This window comes from Chlamydotis macqueenii, chromosome 3 (assembly GCF_036417535.1).
Source record: "Chlamydotis macqueenii isolate bChlMac1 chromosome 3, bChlMac1.mat, whole genome shotgun sequence".
In the NCBI taxonomy this organism is placed as follows: domain Eukaryota; kingdom Metazoa; phylum Chordata; class Aves; order Otidiformes; family Otididae; genus Chlamydotis; species Chlamydotis macqueenii.
Window position 1 is genome coordinate 96,556,288 of NC_141558.1, and position 22,930 is coordinate 96,579,217.

Here is a 22,930-nt window from a genome sequence, read left to right on the forward strand (position 1 = left end):
CCTGTCACTGGCCACTTTATCTCTCAAAGTCTGTGCTGCACATGGCTTGCCGCTATTGATTTATTGTCCTGCACGTCACGCTTCCACCCTGTGAAAGAACACTGGTCGTCAAATACTTCTTGGTAATTAATGAGTTATCATCTTTCTGAATGCATTAGCTACCTTGGAATCAGAGAAACAACAAAAAAAAAAAATCTGTGAAAGATCCAAGTTGCAGAGCAGCACACAGGTGATAGTTACAGGCTTCATGCCAGCTTGAGATCACTCATGTCACAGTGTGAGCACCACATCTCTCCCAAGCTAGCATGTAAAGGTCCCAAACCATCCCACAGGACACAGATGAAAAGAGAACAGCATTCTGCTGCTAGTTATTATCTAACAAACTTCTATGGCAAATCCAAACACCCCATCTCTTATTTATAGATGTTATAAACAGGAAGGTTCTCTCAAGTGCCTTCTTCTGTTAAAGAAAAAAGAAACATTTACACAACTACTACAGATGTCTTTTTTCCAGCAAAATCAGGAGAATCCAAATGCTTTGTCTGTGAGCTAGTGGCCATTAAACATCAAACCACACGTAGTCCCTCCTTCCACAGCACACGTTGCTTGACTGGTTTGCAGGTGTGCAGCCTCCTCAACTCAGATGAGAACCATGCTGACCCTTGGCAGTACAATCAGTGAGCATAAGTTATTAATATTTATACTTTATATATATTATTTTATATTACTTATATTTATTATTATTTATATTATATTATACTATTATTTATAATATTTATACAAATATTAATTCAAAATCCATTCCTGTTATCAGGTTATAGGTTTTTTTTCTAGATAACAAAGAAGAGAAATTTTGAAGAGGTGCTTCCAAGATGTGAAAAAAACCTAGCATGGGAGAAAGCGTTTAGGCATAACATGCTGCAAATACATTTGAAAACATAACAATAACAAGACTTCGAGCTATACACTTCTATTTAAAAAGAAAATTCAGCAATGCACAAATAGATTCAAAACCAATGCCATTCTAGGTTGCCTTAATAAAACCCTGAATAAGAGAAATGCTAGAGAACTCTGTGGATGCTATAATAATTAGTTCCTTACCCTTTCATCACACAACTCTTCATCTCTTCCAGTAGCGAGAAATTTATTGAGGTAAATGCTTTTATTTAGACTCCCTCATTTAGTCTACTTTAAGAAATCTTTACAACACATTCTCAACACACGTTTGATCTGGTAACATTCCTTGTAGTTCAAGGTCAACATATCTCTGTCTTCAATGTGCACTAAATCCCTGTATATTAGAATCAGTAAGGTCGAAAGTTTCTTCTATTTTTTTTCATTTTACTATGGCACATTCAGTGACTATTACTTGGGTTTGATGGATTATTTTTAGGTCAATAAAATTAATAACAATAATATTAACATGCAATGAAAAGTATCTACATGTCTAAATATATTATCATGCTCTAAATTTCCTTGCACTATACCAAAGCAATTTTTTTCCCAGCAAAAAGGAATTCCTGGCCAATGCACAGTGGTAAATCTTGGAATAAGAAGGCATTGCTGGGAACATGTGTGGTAGGACAAGTCAAAATCCATCTTAATTCTCACCACTGGATGGTTAATGTTGTGCTACAGACTCCTCACAAAGAAGAAGATGGTCAGCACAGTCTGGGTCATTCAGAACAGTACACTGTCGAGTGGACCTTGCAGGTGCTATAATGTTGGGGAAAAAAAGTGTTTCCACTTAATTATCAATAATAACGAGGTTTTTTTTCTTCATGCTTCCTTCGTAATTGTTTTTTTATCTTTTTTTTTAAAAAAGCATTTCAATTTTATTGGAATTAAACACTTTAGCTCAGAGTTCTGAACTACTAACATTTTACAGGCATTATAAATACAAGTGTCCTTCCTTTACTAGCCACGCTTGCTATTTACATGTCATTTTCTGTTGATACTTTTAATCCACTGAGTATCAACACGTGCATATGACTGCATGTCAGTCTCAATTAATGGTCTGTCAGGAGTTAGTTCTTATTTATTTCCTTGTTCAGTTGCTAAAGTCTTGAAGCATGTTGTAAGCCTCTTAAACTCATTACATCTGTCTAAACAATTTATTGAGTTCCTACACTGAAAATACCCGTAAGACTAACGTGAGGCAATTCACTTTTGATATTATCATCAGACATGGAAATTTTGGTTTTAAGCAGCTGCTACACTTCTTTTTTTTTCAAATCTCTAAAGCACTGTGTGTCACTGGTTAGGAATAACGCTATAAGACAATGGAGTTGTCTTACAGTGGAGTACACTTACAGACAACTGAAAATCCGAACTCCATTAAAGATATCAAGTCAAACTTGTAAGAGGATGCTATTGTGAAACAGACTAAGTAAATCTGTACTTACATTTTACATTCAAAAATCTAACTGCACTTTTCAACAGTTTAAGTATGTGACCAGTTTGAGTTTTGCTTAACGAGGATGAATAACCAAATAAATCTTCATGCAGTTGGACTTTTACACAGGCCTCCTTGTTTCAGAAAAAAACTTACACATAAATCTATCTTCTGTTGATAATTTTTAAAATTAGAAATTGCCTTCCTAATCTTCCTGTCCTTCATCAAAACTATACGGGATGTTTAGGTATCTGTATAGTTGCTTTCTACAATTTCATGATATAGAAGTACTTTAGATTAAACTCCTTTACCTGGATCACCTGTTTGTCTTCCTATTTCAGACAAGTTTGTTTCCTAAGGTATAAGACATAAAGGGGGATGATACCACATTCAGATATTTATTCATTGTTAGTCACATTGGTAGCTAATCTTTGCTCACTGCTTAGCAAAACATTTCATTATCAACTTGCTGTCATCCCCTAACTGTGTTCTATCTTTTCAGACATTTGAGAATTCTGAAGTAAATCAATGACAACCTTACCAATATAAGCCCATTGTTATTTGCATAGCCAAAGAGAATTATTCTGTATCATTTACCGTAAGTGGCACAGTATTTTTTATCTTGCATTTTAAATACATGTAGCTGAGCTGTTGGATTATTTTAAGGCTGTATCTGCACCTATAAGACACCAGCTGCCAAAACATTCAAAACCAGAATTTAAGTATGTTAACTCCTATTTTTACCAGCTAACTCTTAGAGATCAGAAAAAAAAACCCAACCGTTCTGGAGAGGTTCTCTCATAACACCTTCTCAGAGTTGCCTAACCTTGCTTTCTCTCAAAGGCCAGACAACAATTAGATGGATCACAACTCATACCAATTGTGGCAATTCCTATGTTTCTATCCGCTAGTAACACCCCTGCAAGAAGTGCTGTAAGTGGTAATGGGCTACATCTTAGTGTCAGAAAGTCTAGATTTGCAGGAGTACCAGCCCAGAAGAAGCACATCTGATTTCAGGTTTCTCAAATGTACTAGTTGAAGGGGTATCTTTCAGTTATGGCGTCCTGCCTGTGGATCCCAGAGCTTACTGAATAAGTAGTCATTTAAAAACCCAAACTTCCTTATTATGAGTGTATAGCCATATTTTTTCAAATTACGCTGAGTCTATCCATCACCTGCTCAACATTACGCATCATGAACGACACAAATTATCTGCAGTATTTAAAATAATTTTTCAATGCACATTCGAATTTCTGCATTAAAAAAAAAAATCTGCCTCTGAATTCTACTGAGTATCCAGGCAAGTGACTTTTCTGCCATTTTAAATACATTGTGGGTGCTAATAGACTTCTTAGCACAGCAGCTGAAACAGACTAAGGTTTAGTCATAGGAAAAAAACCACGAAATTCTTTTCTGATGCCTTCGCTCTATATTTTCCCTGGACAGGTTTACCTTATTTCAGCATAGTACATTGACTTTTCTATCAAACTCCCTTCCTCATTTTTCCATTTCTCTCTGAACACCACTCAAGGAGTGCTGTATGCACTTTGAAATAACTGGTTGTCAAACTACAATATTCACTGCTGCAACTGTAGAAAAGGCTTAATTTAGACTTCTGTGAAATGCCTTTGGTGAACAAATCCAAAGCTGTGATACAGATGATAAATTCAGTGCAAAACTAATGGGCTTTATACAAGCGAGTGAATTAAATGATTAGAAAGGGAGGGGGAAAATGAGCTGTAAGAACAATCAGTCAATGTAAGGAAACCATCCAAACGTGTCAGCACAGATCATGACATAATGTTCTCTCAGGGTACTTGTTAGGAGAAAACTGAACTGTTTCTGTTCGGGGGGGACAGTTTTCACCAAGGTAACACTGTTAAATCCCAACACTGCACGCACATGCATTTGGTTTGTGCATGTTTAAACCAATGTGTTTATATTTAAAACAATTAAAAAGTACAGAGCACCGTAATTCAGGATTACAATCTTGATTTGGATAGGTGTGATTTTGCACACGTATAGGCTCAGCCACTAAGCATGGGAAGGAGAGAGAACTGTGGATTGCACTGTTACCTTTTCAAGATAATTTTTTTTGGAAAGGAGGTGGGGGAAAAAAGGGTACCTTTCTCAGCCAAATTCCTAGAAGACAGCACATCTGGAGATGCCACAGACCACATCAGTATGTTACTCCATCCTCTCCATTCCTGTGATCCTGGACTGATACAGGTCTGGGCTAGTCTAAACAGTGTCAGCAGAAAATTACATGTAGGGACTTGCTGCTTGTACAAAAATAATCCAACTGTATCTCATTTTCCTGCCTTCAGAATTTACTCTCTGCGGAAAAGTGGTCTCTTCCATGTCCCTTATCAGGAACAGCTTATTTTGCTGGCCAAAGAATCTCCAACTCAGAGAAATACTCGAACAAAAATTTATAGCCCTTTACTACCAGGTGAGCAAAAAGCGTAACCAAGATCTGGCCACTATTTTTGTTTATTATAGATGCTTAGGATATAGTAGAGAAAGAGAAATGTTTATTTTGAATAAATCTTCTAGGTATTCTTCTTTAGCACTTACATGGCTATAGGCAAAGGTAATTTCTGACTAGGGTGTCTCATTTTTTTTTGTTATTTCAGATAAAGTTGCTTTCATTCTCCTCTCTGCCTACCTACAAAACAAAACAATATAACAATTCTAACATAGCCCAGCTAGCACTTGTCTCTTACCAAAACATGCTGGGGGTACAGTTGGTTCATGTGTTAATGTTTGAGCTCATAATCTATTTAAATAACAGTATGAGAAACATATAAAGATAACAAACTCTTGACACTTCTTAAATTTTCAGCAGGAGCCTAGTTTTCTTCCTAGTTCTAGCTCTAGACCTGTTTGAAGCTTTCATGACCTCTTCAATGTCTTTGCTATTCTTCAATGTCTTTCTCATACTATTTATTTCCTCTCAAGTTTTCACAGAACTCACATCAGATGAGAATTTGTCTGCCCGCAATCCAATGCCCCATATGGTATTCTCACCCACGTACTCATGCTTCCATAACAACTTTTTTACTTTATATTTTACTTTGCTGTGTATTTTTTATTTACTAAATTGATTCTGAATGTTTTCCTTTTATTTCCATATTTTATCCCTGTTGTTCTGTTACTGCCAAAACATACATGCATATGGATATTCCAGCACATCATAACTATCAAAACCAGAACTCATGAGTTAACCAACATTTGCTTTGTGAACTGACATTTCTCATTTCACCTGCACAAGCTCTGAGGGAAGGCCAAACAGCCTGCCCAGGCTCTTCAGAAAAGGCTGGCTTAAAGGACGCAGAGGGCTTTGATGTAACGTACTAACATTTCATTCTTAGAGATGACTGACTGCGCACAAACAGATTGGGAAATACATTCCTCTGCACTACAGATACTACTTTATATTCCTAATGTTTGTATTGGTGCCCAGGAGTTGTACAGATCCTGTTGCAAAGCATAAAAACAAATCTTGACTTTTAGTTTGATAGCAATTTCAAAAATCCTTTTGTCATTTACAAACCTATCCTCACTCCTTTTAAATGCTAACATTAACTGGTATAATGTACGATTTCCCAGCCTCTCCCCGCTCCATTTTCCCCAGACTGCTTTAAGAACTGTCTTTCTGACACGGGCCACCTTGCCTCTGGCTTCCTATAGAAAATTCAGTATATGATTGCAGTTTTTGTTTTGAGCATACCAATGTGCAGGGTGTTGTAAGTCTTTCTGGGTATCTTTTCCCTTTAGGTCTGATCTTGATCTGTCTTGAATAGTACTGCAGTTAGCAGTGAGCTGGCTATCAGAAGAAAGAAAGAGACCTAACAGTGACAGATGGGAAACCGAAACAGATGAGGAAAAAAAATTCATCAGCAGTTGAGAGAAAAGACGGGTGAAGTGGTTACTGGGGTACAGAAAACAGAGATGAAGAAGTTGAGGACCTGGGATGAAACAATGACCTACGGATCAAATGTGGTGCCAAATCAGGCAAAGTCCCTCTCAGAGAAGAATGACATTCAGGTAATCACAGATGCCATGCTACATCTTAGAGAAGCTTCACTAACAAGAAAATGAAGACCAAGGCAGTAGGATAAATCTAAGGAGCAGACCCTTCTATTTGAGCATCTAACCCTCACTGAAGTAAATTGAACTTAGACTCACTGAAACTTTTGGAAATCTCAGTCTTCTGCCCAACCACGCAGAACTTCAAAATCAGTCTAGGTAATTGAAGCTTGACTACCTCTAGCTGTCCAGGCTGCTGCAAGCTGGCACTTATTATCTGAAACACCAATAAACTGGTATGCTTGATCTAAGAATAAAAATTGGTACCCTTCCTTTTCTTGCCTTTGCCAATTTCCTCTCCTTGCCAAAGTCTACACTAGGAAGGCCATTAGACGGCTACCCAAGCCACATTGCAGTGCAATTCAACTAGTAAGACTGATTCTTATTTGCCTGTAGTTGTATAAGACAATGAGTTAACATATCTGCAGAGGACTTGCAACTGTAGAATCACAAAACCATAGAATGGTTAGGGTTGGAAGGGACCTTTAAAGGTCATCTAGCCCAACCCCCCTGCAAGGAGCAGGGACATCTCCAACCAGACCAGATCGCTGAGAGCCCAGTCCAACCTGACCTTGAATGCTTCCAAGGATGGGGCATCCACCACCTCTCTAGGCAACCGGTTCCAGTGTTCTACCACCCTCATCGTAAAAATCTAATGTCTAATCTGAATCTATTTTAAAACCATTACGCCTTGTCCTATCACAACAGGTCCTGCTGAAGAGTTTCTCCCCGTCTTTCCTGTAGATCACATCAATGAAGTGATTTGTCTTTTAGGAAGGAAAAAGAAAAAGAAAGCTGTGTAGAGTATTTTGTACTGATGCTTATAGGAGTCTTTGTCCAAACTTTTGCATCACCTTCACCACAGAACCCTCCCTTGCTCTTCACTTCCCACGTGAAGTGGATAAATCTAGCACCTGAGCAAAAAGGGCAGTGGTTGGGGAGCAGAAAGGGACAGTACAACTTCACACATGACTCACCTCCCAGTAATTAAGATTAATTTATCTCCCTCTCTTCTCATTCCACTTGTTCAAATCACAGATAATGACTTGCAAATAAAATGTGGTTAATAGTGGCTCCTTAAAGATGACAGTCCCTCAAGATGAGGATTATATAGAGCACAAAGACTTGTAGTCTACATGAGAGACTGTAAGTCTCTTGTACTCTGTAAGTCTATATAAGACATGTATGTGACAAAATTTTTCCTTTTTCCAAAAACCAGACCCAGAGTTAAATTTGATCACAAAAAAAATTGTTAACTACAGTTTCTTGTCACATGCTCCATTTGGGATCCAGGACATCTGGTTTGTTTGGTTTTTTTTTTCAGCTAGGTATTTGAAAATTTAATGCTGTTTCCCCCAAACTCAACAGCTCTTAATTGTCTTTATTTGTCTTTTTCGGGTCACTTATTTTAAGCAGGATTCTACAAGCTTTTGTTGCTCAAGTAGTACTTTACTCCACTGAAATCAATGGAGAATGAATTGAAACAAAATGAATTAAATATTGGTTTGAAGAGGGTTTTATGCTTAAGGAAATGGTACTTCTTGCAAACAAGATATCAAAGACTTAATTTCACAACATGGTGCTGTAATGTTTAATTGCTCACTCAGAAATATTACCAGAAGAAATATATTTTTCTCAAATAAATCAAACATCTGTCAAAACACTAATTTATACAGTTTTTAATTTGGATAAAATAAATTGTAAAGAAACACTATCAGAAGGATTTTTCCTTATAGACAGTCCGTTGTGTCAAACTTAATTGTTCAGCACATATGAATTACTTTGGATTATATTACATTCTGGAAAAATGGCAAGATCAGATTGATGAAAACAAATAAAAACCAGACTAATTATTGTGTTGAGAAGAACAAAATTATTATGAGGACTGAAGTATTTTGACACAGAATAGAATTATTTCTGTTTGTACAGAAAAAAAATGTTTGGTTTACTCACACACAAATTGCCCTACAATGTACACATAATAGCAATGATGAAATCTTCTAGATCGCTATAATTAGTGAAGACAAAAAAAAATTATATTTTATGTTGTGAAGAATATTAAATTAGTATTTTCAACTAAATTTTACATTAACAGTTGGTAGAAACCAGCTATTTGGGGCAATACAAATAATTAACATCCTAAAAGTTAATATATACAAACAAATAATTTTAGACACCCAGCTGCTGCACAGCTTAAGTTACTCATGTATAATGTTGTAGGCTTGAAACTTGCCTATCACGTAGCTGCAGAGACATTTCCTTGGAACTCAGTAGCTCCAGGGAAATACAGCTCCCTCGTTGTTTAACTGAATAAAAAACACTGAAGACCTATCTTTCAAATATAAAGCAGATGCATGACGTTGTACTTGCATCCATGGGTATTTTCAGTTATTATGTTGGTTACTGGATAAAGTCCTTAATATTTTAATGGTGTAACAGTAACATAAGAAAAATTATAAGAGGGATGAAGAGCAGAATAGAATAGAATATTTCCAGTTAGAAGGCACCTACATTGATCATCTAGTCCAGCTGTTTGATGACTTCAGGGCTGATCAGAAGTTAAAGCACGGTATCAAGGGCATTGTCCAAATGCCTCTTAAACACTGACAGGCAGGGGCCATTACCTTACAGTAACTACTACAAGGTTTAATTGTCACTCATTAGTTAGTTCCAGAAAGCTTATAAAGGCAAAATTTTTTGAGAAATATTATTTAAAGTAGATAATCGTTGAGAATTGCTCTAATTTTAACTCTTAAAAAATATCTAAGGAAATCTTCCTTATGAGATGACAGAATAATTCAACCTATTAGAAATAAATCAACAGCAACAAAAAAGCAACAAAGATCAGGACTTGCAAGGTTGGTTATCATCAGAGAAATTCTCCAGCTTCAGCACTGAGCTCAGATTTATATAAACAATTTTCTTTTAGTAAAATTAGCTGCTGTTGCACAAAGCAAATTACAGTGCAACTGGTTTAACCTTGTCCTAGCTGAGAGTTGTATGTCTCAAGTGAAAGAAGCCTTTCTGCAATATGTTAATGTTTTTGTACCTTCCAATTATTTTTCAATGCACAGTAATTCAGCTAGAGCAGTTAATATCCAAGGTTTAACTAATATTAAATGTCTGGATCTAGATCTCTCTTATTCATAGGATCACAGAATGGTTTAGGTTGGAAGGGACCTTTAAATGCCATCAAGTCCAACCCCCCTGCAAGGAGCAGGGACACCTTCAACTAGATCAGATTGCTCAGAGTCCCAGCCAGCCTGATCTGGAACATCTCCAGAGAGGGAGCATCAACCACCTTTCTCGGCAACCTGTTCCAGTGCTTCACCACTCTCATTGTGAAAAATGTATTCCTTATGTCTAATCTAAATCTACCCTCTTTTAGCTTAAAATCATTACCCCTTGTCCTATTCCTCCGGTACAATTCCTACAGCTGGACATGCAACTTTGGCTAAGGTTCCACTATCATCCTTCCAAAAAAGTGTTTCAAGATGCAAATTGTCTCAACATTTGAGATTGTTTTACCTCTTCCCGTTTTGAACCACTCAAGATCGAAATGCAGTTTCTTTGCTCTCATGCTGCCCTCACCTAGCATAAATAAGAAGGATCATTTTCTTACAAGTAATTGGAGGATCACAAATGCCTAATGTCTAATTGCCTTCTGCACAGAAACAAAGTGAAGAAAACAAAGGAATTCACTAAACGTTTACAAGGGGAATGCTCTTAGCTGGAAGTGAATTTACTATACGTGTTTACATCAACAGATAGCTACAACAGGAATGCTCTCAGCCGGAAGCTGGGACTAGATCCAGAAACTCTGCACTTCCATTTCAAAAGTGCAGAAGGCATTACAATAGAAAAAGAGGCTCTGGCCTCGTGATAGCATGTTGTGTTTGTAAAACTACTTCGGCTAGTTTACTGCTGGGACTCTCTGGAGGTTTGTGAGTGTCCAAGCCTGCCAAACTGCACAGCTTTCACTGACCTATCACAGTTAGTTATCTGGTCTTCAGTTAGACCAGAACACTTGCTCCCCTTCAGGACTGCAGTGTTCCTTCACACCCTTAGCTGCTCTTTTTAATCCCACAAAATTCCTCTTAGCTTCTATCGGAGTTTTACCAGTGCGAAGACTGAACAATTTCAGTCTTTGAAAATAAAGAGGTAAGAGGTTAATGTACTAACCCAATCAACCAGCTTCAATACACGGACTTTAAACTTTACCTAGGAGTTTCTTCAAGCTGCATCCTGTATGCCACTCACATGGCTTTGTGGTGGGATAGTTTAACAATAACCAAAATAATTAAGTTGCACGTACAACCTTTTGTTATCTTTAGCATTTCAAATTTCTCCAGGAACACTGTAATTCCATCCCACTGCACGCAATCCTTTGTCTACGTTTGCAAAGAGGTCTGGTTTTAGATATTCTTACTCCTCAGCTGATTGAGTCAGGGCTATCAAAGCCTAACTGCCTTCCAAGCTATAGCTTACACAACTGATGAAGTAGAATGCCTTTCTGTTACGGTTTTAAAAGGTTCTTGCCTCAGACCCATTCGATGTCCCCCACGCTAGTATAGGCAGATTCTTTGTCCTCATATGAAGTGGAAAGGCACAAAGAATGCCTTAGCATTTAGCAAAAATGAGGGAGTTTGGGCTTAGGGAAATATGAATTTTCTATTGGCAACAGACCTGTCTAAGGACCTTCTCCTATCCCATGCTATCCTGTAGCATGCCCTGTTATATTTCTCAGTCCTTAATTCCTAACCGAAAACTGCAGATGACAGTATATACGTTCTTTCTCTTTCAGCACTTGGCTCTGGGTAGTCAGCTTTCTAGGCAATGAGAAGAAAGAGTGGTCTCTTCTCAATTGCTGTAGATGCTTTCCACCATTATTGGGACAAGCTGTTAAGTACTAATTAAATACCAAGTTCAAGAGGGAAGAAAATTAAGACTGCACATCTATTAAAAGAAATAATTATTCTATAATTTAAACAGAGCTCCTCAATAGTGCTGAGGAACATACAATAAAGACCATGGATGGGTAGGTGTAATTGGATGCAGTTGCCTTAGGAACCGATGTTCAGCATATAAAGAAGGAAGCGTGCTTAACAGGCAAACTCAAAGACCTAAGCCTGGTGGGTGAAACCTGGCTTGACTGAAGCTACTGACAAAAGTGTCACAGGCTTGGTTGGAGTCAGGGGTTCATCCCAACAGCTTTTCTAATAATAATATTGCAAATCTGAGAGAATGAGTGCAGAGCTGAATAATATATTACTTTGAGCCAGAAGTGCTCTATTGGAAGTGCATTTCCCAGTTTCCTCTGTGCAATAAGTTCATCAAGAAATGAAAAGTACCTAGAGAGTCGTAAAAGAGTCTAGGTTTACACTCTAGAGATTCTGATGTCTTTCCCACTTCCAATGTATTTTTATTATGTAGACAAGAGATATTGTGCTTTTATAGAACTGTTACTCTAGGATGTAAAATAATTTGACATGCAGAAATAAAACATTGTCTGGTATATACGTGTCATTTTAAAGTAATATTAATAGCAAAGATTCCTATAAAGATGCCATGCAAAAATATTTTAATTTTCTGATTTTTTTTAGAAATAAATACAGAATGCCTAATATTGTTTGGCAGAATGATTTCCAGTGACATTCAACTTCTACTATGCACATACCAGAAACAGAAGGTCCAAAGTATTGCTCCTAGTACAAGATTCAAGACGTGTTTCTTGTCCATGCATTTTTCTACAAAGAATATACTTGTTTATGCTTCTATGATTTACTGCCCATTTTTGTTTTCATTTGGAGAAATATTATACAACACAAGACTACTTCTCACCCTATATGAATCAGGACACATATACAGCCCTCTACCTCTTGACGTCACTATTTGCAAAAGACAAAGAATTTCCTACAGATATTGAACTACACATTATGAAGGTGTAATAGCAAAGGATACTATTTTCTTTCTGTTTCAAAACAAGAAAAGCAAATAAATAAGTCATTTAATAAATAAGTTGTTCATGAAATAATACTTCCCAAAGACTGGGAAGTAATTTTATGAGCAGGAATTGGAGGTAAATTCTACAGTGCACCCTCCAAGAGGACCACAAGTCTTACAAGTTAACTGTGGGAATGCAGTGATTTAAGATGTCTTTATGTACTCTTCACATATGCTCCCAGGATAACCTGGCAAACTGGAGAAAACATCCAGGAGTCAGATAGCCTCCTGAAATCCCTGACGTCATGCATACAGTAGCTCTATTCCTCCATGTTAATCTCATTTTGATTCCAACTCGTGTATTTTCTCACACTGAAAAAGAGAATCTTTTGAAAATGACTTTACTCCCTATATATTGTGAGAAAGTTTATGTGGCTGGAAGCAGGAGTCTCATTATATACCTACAATACTAATTAAATATGGGCTTACATTAATTTTCAAGTAGATTTGGTAAAAAAATTAACTTCACGAGACTCTCAAACTCAGGGGTCAATGTCGGGACCAGTACTGTTTAATATCTTCATTAATGACATGGACAGTGGGATCAAGTGCACCCTCAGCAAGTTTTCAGATGACACCAAGCGGTGTGGTGTGGTCGACACGCTGGAGGGAAGGGATGCCATCCAGAGGGACCTTGACAGGCTGGAGAGGTGGGCCCGTGCAAACCTCAAGAAGTTCAACCAGGCCAAGTGCAAGGTCCTGTACCTGGGCTGGGGCAATCCCTGGTATCAATACAGGCTGAGGGATGAAGGGATTGAGAGCAGCCCTGAGAAGAAGGACTTGGGGGTACTAGTGGGTGAAAAGCTGGACATGAGCCAGCAATGTGCACTTGCAGCCCAGAAAGCCAACTGCATCCTGGGCTGCATCAAAGGAAGCATAGCCAGCAGGTCAAGGGAGGTGATTCTCCCCCTCTGCTCTGCTCTCATGAGACCCCACCTGGAGTACTGCATCCAGCTGTGGAGCCCCCAACATAAGAAGGATGTGGATCTGTTGAAGCAAGTCCAGAGGAGGGCCACAAAGATGACCAGAGGCCTCGACCACCTCTCCTATGAGGACAGGCTCAGAGAGTTGAGGCTGTTCAGCCTGGAGAAGAGAAGGCTCCAAGGAGACCATATTGTGGCCCTTCAGTACCTAAAGGGGGCTTATAAGAAAGATAGGGACAAACTTTTTACCAGGGCCTGTAGTGATAGGACGAGGGGTAATGGTTTTAAAATAGAAGGAGGTAGATTTAGACTAGATTTAAGGAAGAAAATTTTTACAACAAGGGTGGTGAAACACTGGTACAGGTTGCCCAGAGAAATGGTAGACACCACATGCCTGGAAATATTCAAGGTCGGATGGGGCTCTGAGCAACCTGATCTGGTTGGAGATGTTCCTGCTCCTTGCAGGGGGGTTGGACTAGATGACCTTTAAAGGTCCCTTCCAACCCAAACTATTCTATGATTTTAAGTTCAAGAGAAAATAGTGGTATATGAAACCACTTAGATATTTTTTTTTTACAAGGGGAGCTGGGTGAGTGCAGCACAAGCTTGCCAAAGTTTAAAGAAAATGAAATCAGGGAATACCGTCCCTGCATACCTCTTAATGATGGCATGTTTCATGGAGTGTTTCATAAAGCAAACAGCTCTCTATGGCCTTATATGCAATCACAGCATCTTTTTTCTTCCATGGATGTTCTGAGGAATGAAATAACGTGTGCTGAGTGAAGATAATCAGAGAATCAAAAATGCTCAGGGAAGCAGGTTCTACGACAAGATATATCACATGAAGGCTAGGTAGGAATCATGATCTGCAGATAAATTACTTTCTCCAGACATAAATGCTCATTGTATTACTTGTCTTCTAAGCTTCTGGGGGAGGAGCTGACCTATAGATTGACCCTGGGGCAGCTATCCAAGTTTCTCTCCCAGAGTAAGACATCTAGAGGTTACTTTATGTTTTCACCTGAAAAGTGAGATTCTCACATAATTATTTGACCTCAGAAACAGCAACATGAAGAATACCATCAAGTCTTGCATTAGTTATAGGAGCATTACATTTAGTATTTATGAACTGGAAAGTAAGTAATCAGTTTTAATGAATCGCTTACAGCTGGCCTGAAAAATGGCTTTCCCCAGACAAGACAATGTTCTTCAGCTTCTGTCTTTGAACTTCTGGAGATTCCTGTACATCACCTCAAAAAATAAGTTAAATTCTCACTCAGATGCAAATAAACAAAACCAGTACTTGAACAAAATTCAAGCATTAATATTTTTATCCATATTCATATCCCCACTGGATTTGCTTTTAGTGAGTGCGAAAGTCACAGCACTCAACGGCACATGAAAAGCAGATCACAAAGAGGAACACTGGTGATCCGCCGGAAACAGTGCTCTTTAGCTGTATAACTGATACTCCCAATATTTATAAGGGTACAATGCTCATACTTCTAATTAGCTAAAACCAACACTAAACTACTACCTTGAAAGGCTATCAAAGCTCAGTACCTGGGGCATTTTCACATTCTGATGGTTCTGCTTTCTGAGCAATGTTCAGGATATTTGTAAGCCAGTGTGTTCCAGTATATTACTCATATTGGTGACAGCACTTGAATTCCATGTGCAGGTGAAGACCTACTGTGCTACATGTTGGATGAGTACTCCATTGAAATTCTGGGCATTAAAACTGTATGGTTTATTTCGTTCTTGTTGAAATAACTATGAAGAAACATGAAAAATATGAAATATGAAACTAATACTTAAAGTAGCAGGGAGAAGCAGAAACTTCAGTTACTGGACGCAATCTTTCCCTTTCACCTGGACAACAGCATGCCACTTAAAAGTTATCACTGGAACAATTTGGAATTATTCACAATATCAAAATCACATAGAAACGCATACTCATAGGCCACAAACCACAGACTGTGGCCAACTCCTACTAAACAGAACTGAGAGAAGTTAGAAGTACATACTATTCTCTTGATATTCTTTCTGCAGGTAGAGTAACATCTGTAAGCAGACAAAGAAGTGTAAGTGAATAAAAGTGAGAGGCCAAGTGGTCTCCTGGGCATCTAAAAGGAGGGAGGGACCCCTATAATCCTGATTTGTCCATAACAAGTCTGTATCCAGGAGCACATGCTAAGGGTATTTCTATGTCCCTGCTTTAAAAGACAGACCCTCACCTCAAACAAGGAGTAGAAGCAGGTGATCTGTAGGAAGAGGCAAAGATTGCAAAATGGGGAGAGCTGGCTCAAGCCCACAGGAATGTATTTAAAATACTAATCACACAATGACAGACTGCGATACTGAATCACCACAAAATAGACCTGGTTAATGCAGAGAAAAATGAAGGTTTGGCAAGGGCGCTAGCTGTGCACACTTCAGGTGGAAACAAGAACCCTGCCAATTGCTACAAGAATTAAAATAGACAAGTCTTCCATACAGATCAGCAAAACAGTTCAAGAGTTTAGTGACACCTGTATTTCTCAAATACAGAAAAGCTCCTAGGGACTATACTTCTAAAAATATTTAGAAACCTAATTCCCACTGATAATGGAGCAAAATATTCACCTCCAAACTTGTCTCTGCTATTACACTGAAGTCACAGGCTTTCAGAGGCAGAAATCACGGTAATTTACCCAAGCTTCGTGAAAGAGAACAGCGCTGCTAACACAGCCCTAACAATGCTTTGACCTCCATACAACCAAAAGGCTGTCACTCAGAGGTAAAAGTTTTCTGTGTTTTTTTTTAAATTAAATTCTTTGATTCCTATGTGTTAATTTAAAAAAAAAAGTTAATTAACATCCTCTTGTTGAATAGTAGGATTTCACAAATGTTGAGCTCTGTTACTGACATAGCTGCATCAGAGTATGATTTTACAATCTGACTGCATCTTCCATGTGTTCCTTCCCCTCTGCCTTTGCATTTAAGAAATCAAATCAGATGCTGAAAAATAGTCCCCATGGGACAAATATGAATATTTGATTTAGACTGGAGAGCAGTTATTCACATAATTAGTTACCCTGAAAACCAACAGTGAGAATTTCAGAAAAATAAGAACTGCCAGACTGGATCAGGACACACTCCTATCCTCCTCCTGAAGGTGGGCAGATGCTATGGAGGAAAGCACGAGAAACCTTCCAGAAGCAGCCCCCTCCTAGCCTAAGAAGGGCTAATATGAATTCTGATTAATGAAGTTTAATTTTCTCTCCCATATTTTTCCTAACTTACTACAGTTCTAGATCTTGTCACTGCTGTCAATTATAAGCCCTTGAATTCTTGATCTCAAGAACAAATTATGTGTTTTCTTAAAAATATTTCTTTTTCTACCATTTTTTAAGTGATGGCTTTTCAGCTTAATTGACTGTGCACCTGTTTTTTTTCTCTTATGACACAATAAGAAGAAAAATTCTCTATCTGCCTGAGCAATATGTGCCAGTACTTCCCATACTTTTGTTTCAACCTCTTTAAGTTAAACAGCCAAAACTCTTGAGATTCTTTATAGATTGTCTGTACTCTTTCTCCTTACTCATCTCAGAGCCTTCTGTAATCTTTTTTGAGAGGAAACAAGCAATATTATATAGTATTTCACTAGGCTGTTGTGTTGGGTTGACCATGGCTGGACATCAGCTGCCCACCAAAGCCGCTCTATCATTCCCCTCCTCAGCTGGACAGGGGAGAGAAAATATAACGAAAGGCTGATGGGTGGAGATAGGGGCAGGGAGAGCACTCAGCAATTACTATCATGGGCAAAACAGACTTGACTTGGGGACATTAGTTTAATTTGTTACCAATCAAATCACAGTAGGATAATGAGAAATAGGACCAAATCTTAAAACCACCCTCCCACCCCTCCCTTCTTCCTGGGCTTAACTTTACTCCTGACTTTCTCTACCTCCTCCCCCCAAGCAGCACAGGGGGACAGGGAATGGGAATTGTGGTCAGTTCATCACACGTTGTCTCTGCTGCTCCTTCCTCCTCAGGGGGAGGACTCCTCACACTCTTCCCCTGCTCCAGTGTGGGGTCTCTCCTATTGGAGACGGTCCTCCATGAACCGCTTCAACTGTGCCTGCCCCAGTGTGGGCTTCCCACAGTACCACAGGCTCCTCTGGGGATCTCTGCTCCTCCGTGGGCCTCCATGGGCTGCAGGGGGACAGCCTGCCTCACCATGGGCTGCACCACAGGCTGCAGGGGGAATCTCTGCTCCAGTGCCTGGAGCACCTCCTCCCCTCCTTCTTCACTGACCTTGGGGTCTGCAGGGCTGTTCCTCTCACATCTTTTAACTCCTCTCTCCAGCTTCAACTGCTGTTGTGCAGCAACATTTTCCCCTTCTTAACTATGTCATCCCAGAGGCACTACCACCATCGCTGATGGGCTCGGCCTTGGCCAGCAGCATGTCCATCTTGGATCTGGCTGGCATTAGCTCTGTCAGACATAGGGGAAGCTTCTAGCAGCTTCTCACAGAAGCCACTCCCCTATCAAAACCTTGCCGTGCAAACCCAGTAGAGTTGTACCCCTAAATTCTCTGAAGGCATCATAACACAGAAGTATGTTATAGTATTCCAGTTTCTAAAACCTGGTTTGCAAGTGCAGTCAAACAGCAGAGGTCTTCCCTGAGCTGTGTACAGTCCCAGACTACTCCCTCTCACCAGCTGATGTAATGATGTGAAACCATGTAGGTAATTTCAGCATTTTCAGGAAACGCAAGGCTTCTATTTGTGATAACCGAATGTCATCTGTTAACATTTGGGCTATTCACCTGGCTGGATCAGGTCTCCCTAGAGAAATGCTGAGTCCCTTCTCATTCTGTCCAATCCATATCAGTTTGTGTCTTCAGGAGATCTTCACTTCTTCCTTCCCTCTTTCCATCTAATTTATAACTACATAAAATACTGGAGTTGGTCCATAACCTTGAGGTATCCCAGTATGTTTTAAATGGTCATTTTTTTGCCACAACAAAACTAGTCTCCAAGCAAGTTTTAGGGTCATGGCAACAACTATCTCTGACTATCTCTGGTAGTTTCCCTCATGGAGCTTTGCTAAAAAGAAAAAAAAAAAATTAGCAAAAGCTTTCTGAATGTCTCAAACAATTTTACCCATAGATAGAGAGATATACACAATCTAAATAAAGTATTACAGGAATACACTCCAGTGTGAAAAAACAGGTCTGGCCCTACAGGTGATTCAGTTACAATATAAAGAATGTCACAGAGAGAGACAGATGAGATCTGGATCAGACTAGATTACAGACCTGTTTTCCAGAAAGCAGATCCATTATTTATGCACTCCGTTAATTATACTCATTATTTACAGAGTGCCAACAGCACCTGAATGTCTACAAGCATGCAAAATAGCATGACAAAAAGTACCAGGGTGCAATATGAATCTAATAAATACCTGTTTGTTCACAGTTCTGGGCCAATTAAACCTCCTAACTGGAAAGCCACAAGGAAAGCCTGTATCCCAAAACTAATTGCTTAAGCCCAGATTGAAGGAATATTCAAAGACGTTTCAAAGCATCTGTTACAAAGTTGACTCCCCACTTTCAATGACCGACCCCATTTACATGCATTCAGCCAGCTATTCAGCTGATGCAGATCAACACAGTTTTGCTTCAGCCACGCCGTACTATACCAGCTAGAGAAAGGGTCTGTTCTTCCATGTGCTCTTCTACGTTCCTAGCAACTCAGATTTCCAATTGGCAATGATTTCATATAACCTATTATTTTTTGACATACATTTATGAAACTCAGACACTTTGTATGCTTCTCCCCCACCATTACAACTAAAGTATGTAATTTTGTTATTCAGAACAAGTTATGAGAGAAAATACAACTAGAATAGCAGGCTTAGGCTTGCAATTAACTTTTTCAGACAGTTATAAATTTCAACAAATAGGCTATAATTGAGGAGCCAGCATGACCTTTATTATTTCAGAAGGTTCAGCCGTAGCAGCTCAGCGTGACTTCAGCTGGACTATTAGTCAGTGTGTCAGACAGAAACGCTAGCATCCACCTCAGTCTGGCATCAGCATATGATCTGATCCTGAGAACTGACCTGCATAAGTTTTACTCTCAGGAATGGTCCCAATCCAGGCAGTGGAACTGCTCTTAGAGAAATCCCATGCTCCCTGTCAGTAAAGTAGCAAATATCAGGTATTTCTGTCACAAGCAAGAAAAATAAAAGGCTCTTACAGAAGAAATCTTAGAATATTTAGCAGTAAAGCCCTAAAATCAGGCAATCAGGAGGGGCTGGCCCTCACAGAAAAACTGAACTGGTACTGTGTACCACACTTTCTTGTATCCTTCTCTTCCACTATTAAGCACACTGCCAAACAGATAATCCACGAGTAAACACTTCAGAACATTTTCACTTCATACTTGGGAAAGCGCAACATGAAAACAATCACTTTGTCAGAGCCAGTCTTCCCGGCAAAGCAATGATTTCTGTTGCAGCAGGATCCTTTTTACAACAACAACCCCTGTGATGTTACGAATGACATTAAGACAACCACAATATTTTTACGACTGCAGTTAATTGGTAAATCATTCTTAGAACTTGTTAATTCACGCAATTGCCATCATAGTGGTGAAAGGCCGACAAGAAACTGGGGCTGTAAAATGCAAAAATAGTAGTTGATCTATTACAATCACCCAAGGTTGTAACATTTGTAAATCACGTTATGTGGAGGAATACAGCTATGTCTCTCCTCATACCGGTATCACAAGAAGTTTCTCCCTCAAGTGCAGGCATACGGAAGAAACAGTTCCGTTCGACACAGGAAAAGGCACAACATTCAGGTCAAGTGCTGTGAAAATCTGACAGACCCCCAAACCAGCAGACAGACGCACGGATAACATATCACTTGTGAAAACAGGGTGTGTGTGAACGCACTGGGGCTTCTGCACAGCTGTCACAAACAAGGTGAGCAGCATCACAGAATGTGTCCGCAACATTAAGACAAATATCTGACCTATTTTCTTAACCGAATGTAACTGTCGTGATCACGGCACTCGGCTCCCGTGGGCTGACAATCGCCCGAGGACTAACGCAACACGGGCGCAGAATTCCTCGCAGAGAGCGGGAGCGCTTCCGCGGGGCAAGTTTTTCCCACGGGTAAAGGAGACCATACCCCCGCGTCCACGCTCACCGGCCGCGGTGGCCCCCACGCAAAACCCCTGTGCTTGCTCCCCTCCTTCCTCGCAGCCCCACGCCCGGCCGCGCCGGGGACTCACGTTTGTAGCTGGCGGCCCAGGGCTGGTAGCCGTAGTAGCCCGTGATGCGGAGGATCCGCTCCTCGATGGAGGTGAGGCCCACGGAAGCGCTGGTGAGGTCCTCCACGGAGCGGGACCACTTCAAGTCCTCTTTGATGGCCTCGTCCACCACCAGGTACTTCAGCTGCCGCAGCTGCGGGCTGATGTCGGACAGGCGCCGGGGGCTGACATCGGGGGAGCGCCGCATGCCTCTGAGGGCCGGGAGAGGGGCGTCAGACGGGGCGGGGTGGGGGGTAACGGGACGGGACGGGGGGACACCGCCCTTCGCCGGCCCGGGGCGAAGTCGGCGGCGGGACCCCCGCCGGCAGGGCTGCAAACTTTCCTCGCCGCCCTCCGCCAAAGCGACCCCCGGGGCGGGTTGGGGTGGGGTGGAGTGTCCCGTCCTGGTCCCTCCCGGCCCGACCCCGCAGCGGTACTCACAGGGTGGCGGCTTTGCCCCGCGCGGAGCCGTTGGGGAACTCCCGGATCCCCATGGGGAGCAGCAGCGATGGCTGGGGGGCGCCCAGACTTCACGGCGGGGCGTGCCGGCGGCGCTCACCGGCCGGGTACGAGGTCAGGAAGGAAGGAACGGTAGGGAACGGGGAGGCAGCGGCTCCCGCAGCAGAGGGTCCCCAGGCAGGCGCCGGCGGGAGCAGCGGGCAGGCAGGCAGGGCTGGAGGGAGGGAGAGAGGCGGACGGACAGCAGCTGCCGCTGCGGAGCGCCGGCGGCGGCGGGGGCCGGGCAGGGCAGGGCGCGCTCCGCGCCCCTCGCACCGCGCGCTGCCGCCGGCCGCCAGCAGGGGGAGCCCGTGCCGCTCGCCCCCTGGCGGCCGCGGGGCGGGGCGGGGCGGCCTCCGTTCCCCCGGGCGGGCCCAGCCGCTCCCCGCTCCGTCGAGGAGGGACCGGTGCCCGTTCCCGTGCCGGAGAAGAAGGGGGGCTCTGGCAAGGGCTCCGCCGCCGTGTGGTGCCTCCCCGCCCGGCCTCCGTTCGGAAGGAGCGAGGGAGACGGGGCGCGGGTGGGCTGCCCCCGCGGCGAGGGGGGCGGTTGCTGGGTCCCTCCGCGGCAGCCCGGAGGTGAAGGGGGGGTCGGGGGGTGGTGTCACTGAGACCGACCCAGGACTAACGCGGAGGGGACTATACGGTCCCCAACTGCCCCCTCCCCGCTTCCCCGGTACCTTTATCAAGCAATTTTTTTTTTTTTTTAACACACCACCTAACTTAAGTCGAAAACACACAGTTAAGCTTAAATAAATGCGTTAGCATAGATGTGTACGTTATGCAAACACTTTATTCACAAACAAAAAAAAAATTAAAATCCCGTAATAGGTACTCAGACAGAATTTGATCACCTACAGTTAGAGAGTTGGAGATTTTTTTTTAGTGCATATAGGGAAAAAAAAATGAAGCCGAAGGAGAAGAGATTGTTCCCTTTCATCACTGCACAAGCTCAGTTTACCTGGAATATTAAAACACTACAGTATTGAATGTGGAAGCTCGTATCAGTTCAATGCAACCTTTCACTGTCGCTGAAGGGGACATTAAAGGACCACTGCACCATTATCAGAAAGTAAAAAAAAAAATCTCCAGTAGATGAAAGCCAAGCTAATTACCATCTTAAGTACACAGGTACTGAATAATGCACTAAACTTATTTCCTATGCAACCCTTATTTTCAGCTTGTGAGAGTGAAGACAGTTGTTGCTGTGGAGGTCAGTTCCAAAATCCAACACAGGTGAACAGCAGTGGTCCAGAAGCGCAAGCAGAGGGTGACTGTGCAGGCGTTTGATGCTGCCTACCCGCAAAGTGACAGACCCCCTTGCAAGATGCACAAACCAATGCAGGAAGATGATTTGGGTTAAGATGAGAGGATGAAAACACAATGCTCCCTAAGTCTATAGATACCAGTTACTGCCTTGATTTAAATCTCTTCAGAGCATTCAGAGCAGGAGTATTGAAAACAGGCATCAATAGGATTGAACATTTCAATCAGGCCTCCTTAGTCCAGCATCACTCCATATGCAAAGCCTATGCTCCCTCTGGCTTTAAGTGATGAACAAGGACAGGATTTCACCTGAGAACTGCCTGTAATGCTGCATATGTATCTAATGTAAAATTCCTCCATTATTGTCAGTACAAGATTATCAATGTGTACTGAAAATAACATAATACAGGTCCAGAAGTGTAAAGTCTGGGCTGACTGTGCTCAGTGCA

The 22,930-nt window shown here is 41.2% G+C and overlaps 1 protein-coding gene across 1 annotated transcript in view; it reads right to left on the reverse strand.

Moving 5' to 3' along the window:
* SLC35F3 (solute carrier family 35 member F3) overlaps nt 1–21,387 on the reverse strand; it is a 171,804-nt gene extending 150,417 nt beyond the window's left edge. Inside the window, exons 1-2 of the mRNA XM_086744221.1 lie at nt 21,162–21,387; nt 20,703–20,932 (exon numbers count right to left, since the gene is read on the reverse strand). Of these exons, the coding sequence (XP_086600347.1) occupies nt 20,703–20,932; nt 21,162–21,214 (283 nt within the window). The 5' untranslated portion in view covers nt 21,215–21,387. The remainder of the gene's footprint in view (nt 1–20,702; nt 20,933–21,161) is intronic.
* Between the last annotated feature and the right edge of the window lie 1,543 nt (nt 21,388–22,930).